Source organism: Diplotaxodon limnothrissa, linkage group LG9 (genome assembly GCF_057381915.1).
Source record: "Diplotaxodon limnothrissa isolate DT_005_m linkage group LG9, D_limnothrissa_male_GT1.1, whole genome shotgun sequence".
NCBI lineage: Eukaryota > Metazoa > Chordata > Actinopteri > Cichliformes > Cichlidae > Diplotaxodon > Diplotaxodon limnothrissa.
This window is the reverse complement of record NC_140604.1, coordinates 32562631-32577113: the sequence shown is the minus strand read 5'-3', so window position 1 is coordinate 32577113 and position 14483 is coordinate 32562631. Positions and strand designations below refer to the sequence as shown.

The following is a 14483-nucleotide window of genomic DNA, read 5'->3' as shown; positions in this document are numbered from 1 at the left end:
AACAGGCCCCTTTTTAACCTTTGCAGCAGGAATTATGGTTCTGAATTTAAAGAAACATAAAAACAGTCACTGCACCATAACTTTCATGATTTTAATGAAAACGTTAATGAAAAAAAACTTTGACTACAGGGAGCTTTGTGTTTGACTTCATCCACCTCATGTAAACTATACTATACTCACTCTACACCTACGACTGCACGGCCACTAACAGCTCCAACATCATTGTGAAGTTTGCGGACGACACTACAGTGGTGGGTCTTATCACCAACGGCGATGAGACGGCTTACAGGGAGGAGGTCAGCGCCCTGACCCACTGGTGTCAAGACAACCATCTCACCCTCAACGTCGCAAAGACAAAGGAGTTGATAGTGGACTTCCGGAGGTGCAGAGAAGTACACACCCCCATCACCATCAACGGCGCTGCTGTGGAGAGAGTGAGCAGCTTCCGGTTCCTTGGAGTACATCTGGCTGAGGATCTTACGTGGTCAGTACACACAAACAAAACAGTGAAGAAGGCGCAGCAGCGCCTCTTCTTTCTCAGGAGACTGAAAAGATTCGGCATGAGCCCCCGCATCCTCAGGACCTTCTATCACTGTGCCATTGAGAGCATCCTCACTGGATGCATCACCACCTGGTATGGCAACAGCACCGCCTACAACTGCAAAGCTCTCCAGCGAGTAGTGCGGTGCTCTGAACGGATAATCGGAGGTGAGCTTCCCTCCCTCCAAGACATCTACAGGAAGCGCTGCCTGAGGAAAGCGGGGAGGATCATCAAGGACTCCAGTCACCCCAGCCATAAACTGTTCAGACTGCTTCCATCAGGAAGGAGGTTCTGCAGCATCCGGTCCCGTACCAGCAGACTGAGAGACAGCTTCTTCCACCAGGCCATCAGACTGCTGAACACGTCATAGACACCTCAGCTTCACTACTGGAACTTTAACATTATGCACTCCATACTGTACAGTAATGCCACTGTTTTGCACATATTCAACTCTGTATATTTTATATATTTTATTTATTGTTTACTCTATTTAATTTGTAAAATATGTGTACACACACACACACACACACACACACACACACACACACACACACGTGTAGAAAAATATTTAGTATACACATCCAGAAATGCATATACTATTATTTCAGATGTAGCCATTCTTGTATTTTGCTTGTTTACATTATTGTATTTTGCACAACTCTGTTGCTTGTGAAGCTCGCACACAAGAATTTCACTCACATGTGCTGTACCAATGTACCTGCACATGTGATGTGACAATAAAAGTGATTTGATTTGATTTAAAAGAAAACTGTGGACAGTAGGTCCCTGGTGAGGAGGCGGGACACAGCGGAGAATGTAACTAACTGCTCCTGAAGGTTTTTCATGTTCGAAGTAGAATAAAGGGCCATGCTCCAACTGATGTTCAGCCAGTATTTTAATCTTCTTTTCACCAGCAAACACCGTGAAAAACTATGGTGAAACGATCAATGAAAAACACGGATATTACATCAGCAGAACAAAAATTACAACTCAAATAAAACATACACACAAAGTAAATGCACCAACATACCGTGTGCGCCTTTCTACTGAACATTCATGAGCAATTGTAGTCCATATCTTCTATATTTCCACCCTTTACACAGGCCAGCATTCTCTTTCTGGCTCGAGCCTTCAGTCTCTGGTGACACGTGCACTTAATTGAGCATCACCCCAAAGCATGCGCACCACAAAGCGCCACACTCAGGCCAACCAGTAGGTGGCGACAACACAACATGAATCCAGATTAAACACCAAAGTTTGAACATTGCAATCACAAAATAATTACATTTCAATGCGACGGCTACAGTAACAGTAATGGTGCGTCAACGGAGCTCGTATTTGTTGCTCTGGATCTTTCTGACGATTGTAGATGGAGGTGAGTGAGATGTTTGCTGTCAGTTGATCAGAGCGTTTGTAAAAAAAAAAAAAAAAAAACATTTTGGGGAACTTGGTCGAAACTTTTCACTGTATTCAGTTTTCACGCTTTGGCTCTGCGACTGGACTTCTTTGGACTTCTTTCGATGTTTCGTGAAGGCATTTACTGCTCCCTCGTGACAAGGCGGGGTTTGTTCATTTATCTATTTATTTATTATCCCTGGCTGGAACTGAACCAACGAACTTTTGCTTAGAAGTAACGAAAATAAAGATCTACAATAAGCATCTTAACAGAGTACAGGCTGTAATAAGAAGCTTGGCGTCTGTGTTCTTCAAAAGACGCATAAACTTTTTAGTTAAAAACATTAAAAATCAGGAAACAAACTCAGCCCGACTACACGGGATTTCCTGCGACGGAGGGAAAGCCCTGAAAATCTCAGCAGGCTGAACAAAAATCTAAACGTAGACATGATGTCGCAGTCAGGATTTGAGTAATGCGTCGTATTTATCAGTGGGTCTGGAAATGCTTTTAAAGCGGAGAAGTTAACGGTCGGGCTGGGTGGGAGACGTCCTCTTCCTGAGCGACTACAATGGGACAGCAGCAAAAGCACATCTCGGCTTTTATTCGTAGCCAAAGCCAGTTACACGAGTCTGGACGGCACGTCAGTGAATGGGCTCCATAGTTAACTTTGATTATTAGAGGAAACTGTAGTTTGGTTATTGGGGCTTAGAGCAGAGGAGACATGCATCACTGTGCTTGTTAATCATGTAAATATAATCAGTAACTGAAATCTCTGAACACTGAAGTCCTTATGTCTGAATATTTGCGAAGATCAAGTATCAATGTTACTTCCTTTTTCCCTTCCTCTTCTGAAAACCTCATTCTAAGTACTTTAAACATTTCAGTTTGCTTTCCAATCAGTCCGCCCGCTTTCACTTACAAAATATTAAACAGAAGTCTAAGTTCTGTAATTTAGGTTGTAAAAATACAGCATATCAAAACACAACATAGCTAAAGATCTACAATAATTAAAAGAGTACAGGCTGTAATAACAAGCTCACACTCAGGGTTAGACACAATGTTAATAATCAGGGCCGTGCAGAGAGGTTTAAAGGGGCACATTGAACCAGGCTGAATAACAACAACAACACATTCATCAAGAATCTAATATGGGCAACAAGGCAAAGCAAACGTAGCCGATGCTTTACCTGATGGGTACAACGTTGCTGTTGAGGGGTTGCTGTGGATAGTGCTGGTGGGCAGGGCTGTGTTGATCTGAGACTGTAGACATTAAAAAGTCCATAGGAGAGATGGTAGCTGATTAAACAAGTGTCATGAGATAATAACAAAATGCAAAGATTGGTGACAGCGCTTTGAACCATAAGGCAACGAAAAACTGTGAGAAATAATTTAGACTCTGCCTGTGAATCACTCTTTGCTTCTCTTCTTCCTTCCATCCCATCTTTTCATATATCACTCTCCACTTGCTATGTGAGAACAAGGCACAACTTGCTATTGCAATAAACTATAAGCTAATTATCCACACCTAACAACTCTTGCACTTAATCTGTAATAAAATGATGACAGAAAAATGTTATAGCACTGCCTTTAGTAGCCTCACACAGCTCTACTGTTTCCTCCTCATGTCCTTACCAGCCATGTCTGGACAATGTTATATCATGAGTAATATTTTTTTTTAAAAATCCATCAAAATAAAACACACACAGTGACATTTTAGACCTTCTTCAGAATACTGTATATACTATGGGCATCATGGTGCTGATCCAGAATCCTTACATTATTATTTATTACTAGAGCTACAATAATAAAGCAATGAGGAGGGGGAAGTAATAAATATGAAATAATGTCATTATGATGATTCCATTTGTTTCACTATCCACTCTGTGCAGGGCAAAGCTTATTACATGTTTAAACTGTATTTTTACTGCTGTAAAATCCAACTTTTGTCTTATTTAAAATATAAATCTAATATAATCTGCTTCTTAATGTATGTTCTTTAAAATACAGCGTGTGTTTTTTAAAATATTATAATAATGCATAATTATGTGGACATGCATATTAGATCGTTTTTAGTGAAATATAATCCCTCCAGAAAGGCAGGAAAAGCCCGGAAACTTACTTTAAAACTAAATATGTTCCCTAAAACGGTGACAGAGCTACAGACCCATGACAGCCTTACACAGGTAGCCAGCAGCTGTGACCAGCACTACTTGTGCAGTTAATAAAAGGACAGGTAATGTTTGTCGCGCTGTTGCACACACAGCACGCTCGTTTGTTTCAGTTCGTCAGTTGCCACAAGACAGCTTACCAACGTGTACGTAATAAGCTAATACTCCTGGGTGCTACACACTACAGTGTACGCTGTACACCTACTTACTGGGTTTGTCGCATCAGTCTGTGTCTCTGAGTTAACTTGTGTTTCTCCTACAGCTCTGGACCGCTAAAAATGCGCGTGCTCTTTGTGAGCTCGTTCCCGGCTCGTAACCAGCGCGTTCTGCCGTCAAGGGCGATCATTGGTTAAATGTGATCATGTGACTGATGCCAGCCAGATCCTTTTATTTAGCAAAACTGTGATTAATAGTTAAATATAACATTGTTGAGGGGCACAGACAGGACTCCGCACGCGCACACACACACACACAAAAAAAAATCTTTTAAAAGTTGCCTCAACAAAAGGGCACTTTGGGCACTCATCAGGAAAGGGGCGGGTGCTCAAGCCCCTCTAGCCCCCCCTCTGCACGTGCCTGTTAATAATGTCTGAGACCTACAGTCAAAATGTTTGATTACAAAGACCGAAACTAAGAATCCCATCACTCAAAATCTGTTTCACTTAGTGAACTGAACCAAACGTAAGAGCAGATTTCAAACAAGAGAAGTTCGATAAATCACAGCCGACTGTCCAACATGAATACAAATGTAATAGCCTGCACACACTCATCACCAGCAGGTACATCTTGTTGCGTCCTCTTGCCTTCAGAGCTGCCTTCATCCTTCATTACAAAGACGCAGCTATTTTCTGGAAACCCTCCTCTGAGATTCTGTTCCACGTTGACTTGATAGCTTCTCACAGCTGCTGGAGATTTGTCAGATCCGTGATGTGAATCTGCCGTTCCACCACATCTCATAGTTGCTTTATTGGCTGTCGTTTTATAGCAGTGAACTCACAGCCATTTTCAAGAAGAGAGCGTGCTCTCCTCCTGCCTGGGTGTTTGGAGCTAGATGTGCAGGGGCCACGACTGAGAACAGGCTGCTCAGAGGGTAATTAACACTGCCCAAAAATCACTGGCTGCCCTCTGCGACCCCTGGAGGCCATGGCCAGATCCTCCTGTGTCAGAAAAAGCAGGACTATCTCAGGTGACCTCTCGCACCCCGTCCACCACCTGTTTGACTGCTGCCCTCTGGTCAGTGCCTCGGGTAAATCTCCCACTATTTAAACCCTAGTGGGAGTTGCCCATTAAGACAGAAATAATGGCTGTCCAACACAATTTTTAAGTTCTCCTCTAGTAACAGTACGAAGTTACAACATGTAACCTTTGCAGGAAGAAGTGCTGCAGCTGTTACGTATACAGTGCTGTGTAAAGGTTTTGAGCCACCACTCGTGTTTTTATAATTCACTAGAAAAATTGAGGAATTTGCAAACATTCATGGAAATACAGCATATAGGGCAAAATCGGCATTTACACAACTGTAACATGCTTGAAAGTCAACGTTTGGTTTGACCATATTTATTCTTCAACACAGCCTGAACTCTTAGGCAAGCTTATTTCTAATATTTTAAAGTTAGATGTTCTTATGTTTCAGGTACATGGGCCAGACGTGGCTGTCAAAAAGGCCAGGTGGGTCAGATACTAATAGTTGTGCTATGGACAGATTCCCCCACCTGAGCTGTAGATCTCTGCAGCTCGTCCAGAGTCACCATGGGCCTCTTGGCTGCATTTCTGATCAGCGCTCTCCTTGTTCGGCCTGTGAGTTTAGGTGGACGGCCTTGTCTTGGTAGGTTTACAGTTGTGCCGGACTCCTTCCATTTCTGAATGATGGCTTGAACAGTGCTCCGTGGGATGTTCAAGGCTTGGGAAATCTTTTTGTAGCCTAAGCCTGCTTTAAATTTCTCAATAACTTTATCCCTGACCTGTCTGGTGTGTTCTTTGGACTTCATGGTGTTGTTGCTCACAATATTCTCTTAGACAACCTCTGAGGCCGTCACAGAGCAGCTGTATTTGTACTGACATTAGATCACACACAGGTGCACTCTGTTTAGTCATTAGCACTCATCAGGCAGCGTCTATGGGCAACTGACTGCACTCAGACCAAAGGGGGCTGAATAATTACGCACACCCCACTTTGCAGTTATTTATTTGTAAAAAATGTTTGGAGTCATGTATGATTTTCGTTCCACTTCTCACGTGTTCACCACTTTGTGTGGGTCTTTCACGTGGAATTCCAATCAAATTGATTCATGTTTGTGGAAAAGTTCAAGGGGACGAATACTTTTGCAAGCCGCTGTATGTGTTTAATTTTAGTGTTTGTCTGTTCTGATGTTTCAGATACTGAGGTGTCCTGTGTTTTCATGGAGAGATGCGTCTTACCGTGCAGTTTCAAGATTGGGAATGAAATCGTCATCCACTGGTTTAAGACACCAAGAGACCTTCATGTCCACTCATTCTACTACAGCAGAGACCAGCTTGGAAACCAGGACCAGTACTACAGAAACAGGACTTCACTGTTCAAGGACCAGATCTCCAGTGGAAATGCCTCACTCCAGCTGACAAGTGTGGAGGTTCAGGATGAGGGCAGATATAAGTGCCACACCAGCACCATCACGGGAAACCAGGAGTCATTTGTCAACCTAAAAGTGGACGGTAGGAGAAACTTGCAGTGAACATCAGCTCAGTTCTCCGTGCACTGTCAGATGAATGAAGATTTTGTGTTCATTTTTGTCATCAGATTAATGATGAGTTTTTGATCCGTGATTTTTTGTTGCAGCTCCAGTTAATAAGGTCAAAATGAATCAGGTTGAAAACAGGATCAGTTGCAGGTCAGAGGGGATCTACCCTGAACCTCAGCTCACCTGGTCCACAAGCCCTCCATCCAACATCACCTTCACTAACACCACCACAGTCGAGCGGACTGAGCAGCTGCTTTACAACATCAGCAGCTCTCAGATGCTTTCAGCCGGTGTTTATCACCTGCTCTTTATCTGCACCATCAGCACTCGCAGGAACAGGAGGAGAGCCACTCTGCAGAGACTATGTGAGTATTTCAACCAAACTAGGAGAACTGCAGATGGGACGTAGATAACTAGGAAAAATATGAAGGAAAACTGCATTAAATATGTTGTCTGTAAAATTAAAACAAACAAACAAAAAACACAAAACCTGTTTATCTATCCTGATGAAACAATGCAAGGAAATCTCTATCCGTGATGTATCTTCGTCACCGTGCACTTTCAGATAAAATGCAGCATCCACACAAAGACTGTGGACCTTTAAAAAGTGTCAAGATGAACAAGGCGCACCAGAATGATCAAAAAGCAGAAAAGTTAAAGGCGGACTTTGGATGTGGTTTATGCAAAAAAGAAGAAAAAACTGTTGAGCTCTCTCTCATCAAAACACTGTTAGAAAATACAGGAATTTCTTTAAATATCAGTAATAACATACATATATCAGTATGTGGAGGGCTCAGCTGCAGGGGTCTATATGAGCTCAGTGAAAACAAGGAAGATTGGTCTGCCAGCGGGGCAGAGGTCACTGAGGTATTTATTAAGCTGTTTGGTGGTTGGTGCACTGAGGTGGATGAAATTCAACTCAAGTTCTTTTAGGCTTTGGGTCTTGAAGGCTTCTCCTGGGTGACATCAGTGGGGGTTTGGGGACAGCTCCTCCGGATTGGTGCTCTGGATCCACAGAGGAACCAGAGGGTTCACATTTCTCAGCCATCCTGGGAAGGTCCATGCTACGATACTTTTAGGAAGACTCCAAGCTTCAGGAGGAACAGTGCAGCATGGATCAGTCTGATACCCTGTTACAAATATCTGAGGATATTGACTTGGATGTTTTGTTCTAGAAGTGAAGCACAACAGTGGGTGTGTGATGACATTCGTAGACGACATCACGAGTTCCTGTTGATATCCCAAATTGATGGCTGTCTGAGAGTCCCTCAGAGTCAGGACTCCTCTTCTTTACCATTTTTCCTGCTTTTTGTTACAGAATTAAAATCACCAAACACAAACTTTGTATCCTTAACTTTTGCCGGTGAGTTTAAGTTTCGCTTCTCGTCCAATTGCATTCTGTCTTCTCTGCATTGTAAGATGCTGTGGCAACAGAACCTGAAAACTCAAGCAAATATCACATCACTGATGAGTGTTGGACAACGCTCTTTGCTGGGGTCTTTTGGCTGGTGAGGGTTCACTATGTGGTTACCATGGATATGTCTGTGAAGGTTCTCAGTCATCCAGGTCATCGTAGTCAAAGGAGCTTGCAAAGAAAAGCGTCTGGACTTCTTTAAGTTACTTGAAGACGTTTCACCTCTCATCCGAGAAGCTTCTTCAGTTCTAAGGTCAAATGGTGGAGAGTCCCAGATATAAACCTAGTGGGAGTTTCCCCCCCACAGAGGGACAAAAGGACCCCCTGATGATCCTCTAATTGCCTGAGCCAAGGTGTGAAACTGGGTGTGGGTCTCAATCAGCCAGAGTTTCGGGTGAGTTCATTGTGAAACCTGGCCCCACCTTATCATGCAAATTCCTGAGATCAGATGGCCCAGGATGTGAGTGGGCGTTAAGGCAAAACGTCTTCAAGTATCTTAAAGAAGTCCAGATGCTTTTCTTTGCAAGCTCCTTTGATTACCATGGATACATGACGCTCTGTGTGGGAGTGCTCGCCTCGGCTCGGTGTTGCTTGGGGCTGCATGGACCTCTTAGTAATTTCCCAAGACTGTAGTTTTTAATATTGTTGTTAATCATTTACGTTGTATGCCTTCAGCTGATATCAGTGGTCCCAGCACTGGTGTGACAATCCCCTGCACCCCCTCAAACACATCACTCACCAACTTCACCCTCCTCTGGAGATTCAACCACACTCAGACCGTCCTGAGCCAGTCCTGGACCGACGTCACCTACTCGGTGTCAGACGGGTGGAGGCAGAAGGTGGAGAATGTGTCCAAGTCAGGCAGCCTCATGCTAAAGGACTTATCCACAAAGCAGGAGGGGATGTACACCTGTAAGCTCAGTAATGCTGAGGAGACGCACATTACCCACATCCACCTGAGAATAACTGAAGGTAAGATCGAGCTGATATAAAACACTGCAGGGAGAAACTTGCCCAGCTGATGACCAGATAAAGCCAGATTTCTAAAGAAATTAATTAATCATTGGGCGATCGTGGCTCAAGAGTTGGGAGTTCGCCTTGTAATTGGAAGGTTGCCGGTTCGAGCCCCGGCTTGGGCAGTCTCGGTTGTTGTGTCCTTGGGCAAGACACTTCACCCATTGCCTACTGGTGGTGGTCAGAGGGCGCCAGTGTCTGTGCGCCCCAGGGTGGCTATGCAAATAAATTTGGATAATTGGACAAAAGCATAAAATAAACTACTAAATGTGTATTTTGGACATTTTCTTTGCATTGGTTTAAAAAGTGAAACAACATGACCCAAAATCTCAACTTCTCATAACAAATAACTTCTTACCTGTAGAGTCCTGACTAAATGTGTAACCATGCACCTGCCAGAGCTTTTATTATTGCATTTGTAAAGTGGGGACATTCAGCCAGACAAAGACTTATTCTACTCAGAAATAATAATAATGGATTGGATTTATATAGTGCTTTTCAAGGCACCCAAAGCGCTTTACAATACCACTATTCATTCACTCTCACATTCACACACACTGGTGGAGGCAGCTACAGTTGTAGCCACAGCTGCCCTGGGGCAGACTGACAGAAGCGAGGCTGCCATATCGCGCCATCGGCCCCTCTGGCCAACACCAGTAGGCAAGTAGGGTAAAGTGTCTTGCCCAGGGACACAACGACCAGGACAGAGAGCCCAGGGATTGAACCGGCGACCTTCCGGTTACAGATGCAATTCCCAACCCCCTGAGCCACGGTCGCCCACACCCAGAAATGTTTGCTGTTGAAACATAACTACACAGACCAATAACGTAAAAGTAAAGATTCAGTGTAACTGTATCAAAAGTGAACCTATCAGTGTTTCTGCAGCTATGACCTCGTGTTATTACTGCACGTGAGCTTTACTCATAATTTCCTAAAATAAGACATGTGAGCGACTGTGAGGGGAACAATTGGAGGGGAAATGGACTTTTTTACAGGTTTCTCTCTTCATGGTTCAGTTAACAAGTTAAAGCTTATTGAGGAAGTGAATCTGTCAGTTGAACCAAAACAGAAAACATAACTAATCCTGATGCAGCAGCAAGTTTTACTGTCACTTAGTCATCATACACTTCAGTTTTTGAATAATTCAGCAGTAAAACAAGCCTGTCGGGATTACAGTAATATTCTGGTGCGCAAACTAGTATGAAGTATTAAGTCAGCTGTGTTTATACTTATAAAGATCATGTACATTCTTTGATAATCACCAACATTATGATTAGTAACTGTACTTTCATTACACATTTTTCCATAGGGGCTCGCTCTAACACTGCAGTCATTACTACAGCTGTTATGTGTGGACTGGTATTGATCGGCCTGTCGATCGCTGCCCTAATCTCCATCAGGAGGTCTGTGCTACACTTTAATCACTTTGTTTGACTTTGAGTTGTTTATAGTCCAGGGTTGAATCACTGCAGTGTCTACACACCATAGAGTGTGATGGCGTTTGTTTGTGCTGGTCTGTCTGCATCGTTCTGCCATCATGAGGGAAACTAATCTGTTCATGTCACACTTTGAGCTGATAAATATTGAACAGCTGGTACTTTTGTTCAAATAAAAAAAAAGAAAGTTGATTCTGTTCATCTGCACGTAGCGTTTTGTGGGAGAAACGTTTCGTCACTCATCCAAGTGACTTCTTCAGTCTCAGCTGACTGCAGGTTTCAATCTTATAAACAGTACATTTGCATAATGACTGAAATCAGCCCACTGAAGGAACAAAGGGCTGGGAGGTCAGTTCCTTAATCTTAAGCAGAGAGTTTAGATGAAGGAACTCGGGAACTATGTTACTGATGACACCCAGTTTGTGCTCCAGTGGATGACGAGAGTCAAACCTTAAATACTGATCCGTATGTGTAGGTTTATGGTGCACGTCTGCTCCCACAAAACGCTACGTGCAGAATCAACTTTTGGAGATTTACTTACCTGGATGATTGAGCATGCACCAAGACAATGAAACTCTCAGGGTTTTTTACAATAAGGTGAAAAGAAAGCACCAAAAACATCAGTGAAGTACAAAAACAATAAAAATATATAACAAATATAACAAGAAACAAACAACTTAATGAAACAGGAAATAAACTAATTCATTGTGGATACAGAAAAATGAATACTAAACTAACGGATCCTATAAATAGATTTTAAAAAATCTAAATTTTTCTACTTGATATGATGTAACAGCTACTGTAGATTAGACATGAATGACTTTCTGACCTTCTTATTCTGAGGACGAATATGTGTCTTACTGTCTTTTTATTTTGCGGGTGACTGTGTAATGAAGCCGAGCCTCATCCATAACCTTTGTTCATGGCATCAGCTGAGTTTACCTCATCATTGCCAACGTCTCTAATACATAGTTAATATTACATTGATTCATTAATTGTACTAAATTTAATAATCAGGAAGTTAAGAAAGGATTCATCAATCATCCGCAGGACAGTTGGATAGAACAGCAATAATCACATGAGCCTTCTTTTTCTGTGTATTACAATATACAGCTACCCACTGCTGCTAACGCGCTACAGACACGCGGCCTTTGTATCGTCGTCACAAACCAGGATGGACTCTGTTTTGTTCAGAGTCACAACAAAGAGAAACCTTATTTTACTACCTGATGAAGAACAAAGTAAAAACATAGTGACGTAGAGTTAACCATTAGGCTGTTTTCACCAACAGTCTCTGTATGCAGTCAGCTCAGATCAGACGCTGCTGTGATTTGAAAAATGCTGACCCCTGGTGGACAAAGTCTTAATTACAAGAACTAGTTCAACTTGACTCACTTGTACTTGTTTAGTCTACGAAACAATTGATAGACTAAACATGCTGTATCAGTATTATTAGAGGTGGGGAAATGAACCATAAGCATATTTGTCTGTTCAAAGATGTTTGATGAAGGACCATCACTGAGAACTCTTGAAAACAACGTTTGTAAATCAGCAGTCTTGCCTTTGACAATCTGTTGTGTTTAAAGGATGTGCTGAATGTGTTTATGCTTCAATTGATTCCTTTTCTTTCAAGAATTGTCTCCAGTTTTATTCTTACCTGAAGTGAAAACATCCCAGTGAAAATGTGGCCAACTGTCAGTTTAGACAAAGGTTTCAAAACAGCCACAGCTGTTAGTTTGTGTGTGTAAGCTAACAGCTAAAATAATGTTAATTATTAGTTTTTAGCGCTTAGTTTTTTATGTTGTTTAGTCTAGAAAACATTTTTGGCCAATACTCTGACAGTATTATGATCACTATGATCACAACACAGCTAAACACAGATCAGGTTCAGCATCTAAACTGCTGATGCAGACCTCTATAGAGGGGGGACGTCACGCTCTGACGTTTTTCTGGCCTAATGTTTAACACTGAAATGTTTCCCATTTAAAAAATTTCAAAAACGCCTTTTTCGATTGATATATGTTTGTAATTTGCTGATATTTGCACAATTTGAATGAAAATGTGAATTTCTGTAAATGTCTTAATTAAAAAACAGTGGTCGCATGCCAATAAAGATTTCTGTCATAATGTATATGTAAGTGAAGAACTGAGACTTTATTTTTTCCAACCCTGTGATACTTAGTGTATCACATTTGATACATCACATTACATCATCAATAGTGATGCGCGAATCGTTCAATACTGGAGAATCACTTTACTGACTCATGAATCATGATTCACAAGTCCAACTGACTCACTGACTCATCCCTGTTGCTGTTAGCAGCAATGTATCTAGCTTATAATTAAAATTGTGGAGAAAAACACAACATCCAGTATCTTAACAAAAACATTTCTGCTCTGAACTGGAAGAAAAGACCTTCTTCTTAACCAATGTTAAAGCGCATTACCGCCCCCAGGCTCACATTTCAGTGGACATTTAGATGAGAAAATATATATTTAACACATTTAAGGAAAATACTAATAAAATAAAAATAAACAAAATAAATGTTTATTAAGCAATTTTGATAGGAAATTGCTTAATTTTAGAAATTTTTTTACTCTTTTTTTGCTCTATAAAATAGTTGTTTTTAGAATCATTCATCTTAGCAGTGGGATTTACATGAAAAGAGAAACAAATTAAGTTTGAGTGAAAATGTACATTTTTTTGCACTCTCTGGTCAACTGACTCAGTGAATCAAATGACTCAAATAAGCCGATTCACTTTGGTGAGTGACTCATTAAAACTCGATTCAGTAAAAAGTATCAAATTTACCATCACTACCTGTGTCGGGTAATCTCGGCGAGTTTTTGTGAAGCGCGTATCGAGGCTCGCTTTGATTACGTATGCAGTGACTGATTCAGTAACTGGCTCGCCGGTTCGCGCCAGATTCGAAATAAAATGGGCAGCAAAACACAGCTGATTGGAAGAAGGAAGAGATTTTTTTAAAATCTCATCTCTTCTAATAAAGTATGCACACAGTAATAAATATCACGAATGATAAGAACCATAATATAAATAAACAACACTACAGATCCTATAATCTGATTTCTGTCTTTTAGTTTATTAAAAAGTGAAGCGCCACACACTAGTTTGTGTCATTATCCAGATGTACATAAGCATTACACAGTTACTAGGGGTGGGTTTTGATGATCGATTAAAATCGATTCTTGGATAACGTCATATCGATTCATTAAAATCCTGAATCAATTTTTTTTATATAAATGTATTTTGCCCGAAATGCCAGAATCTCAGGTTAAACCTCACAAAATTTCAACAACCACCAAACAGCTAAAGCAGTAAATGAGAGCAGGAACACAGATTGTGCACAAAGACATAAACACAAAGCACAGAGCCTCCGACGGATCAGAAGCAGTGAGATGTCGCCTTTCTCACCCGACGGCTCGTACGTGGACATGGACACGGTCGGGACTGAAAGCCGACAGCTCGCTGATTCTGATGTTTCGGCGGGTCCGCGCTTTGTGTTTACGCCCTTTTTGCACCGATTCTAAAGCTGTTTGATCTCTCTCCAAACAATATTGACCGAACCAGCAGCAAACAAAGATTCAAACTACGCTTCACATAAACGTCGTCATGAATTCCAAATGAATCATCACAATGCTTCGAACCATGAGTCGACCAGTTGGATGGAAAGCTTCAGTTCATCACAAGGCTTCATCTCACCATCACTACCAAGACGGACCACTATCTGAAACAACTTGTCAAGTGAGCACAGAGCAGAAGTACACAAGGGTGAAGG

The 14483-nt window shown here is 41.8% G+C and overlaps 1 protein-coding gene across 2 annotated transcripts; it reads left to right on the top strand.

Annotated features, from left to right (window-relative positions):
* The first annotated feature begins 1832 nt into the window (after nt 1-1832).
* hhla2b.2 (HERV-H LTR-associating 2b, tandem duplicate 2) lies at nt 1833-12273 on the top strand. Of its 2 annotated transcripts, XM_085363053.1 has the most exons (6): nt 5855-5930; nt 6482-6796; nt 6921-7187; nt 8912-9208; nt 10560-10653; nt 11800-12273. In XM_085363053.1, exons 1-6 carry the CDS (start codon nt 5855-5857, stop codon nt 11945-11947), a joined length of 1197 nt encoding a protein of 398 aa, XP_085219179.1. In that variant the 3' UTR covers nt 11948-12273. The 2 variants fall into 2 exon arrangements, with proteins under 2 accessions (XP_085219178.1, XP_085219179.1); XM_085363052.1 differs by lacking the exons at nt 5855-5930; nt 11800-12273 and adding an exon at nt 1833-1916 and having other exon boundaries at nt 10560-11769.
* The last annotated feature ends 2210 nt before the right edge of the window (nt 12274-14483 follow it).

Coding starts and splice junctions, on each gene's coding strand:
- hhla2b.2 (XM_085363053.1), top strand. CDS start 5,855: ATGGGCCTCTTGGCTGCATTTCTGATCAGCGCTCTCCTTGTTCGGCCT. Junction 6,797..6,920: donor TGTCAACCTAAAAGTGGACG/GTAGGAGAAACT, acceptor TTTTTGTTGCAG/CTCCAGTTAATAAGGTCAAA. Junction 9,209..10,559: donor CCACCTGAGAATAACTGAAG/GTAAGATCGAGC, acceptor ATTTTTCCATAG/GGGCTCGCTCTAACACTGCA.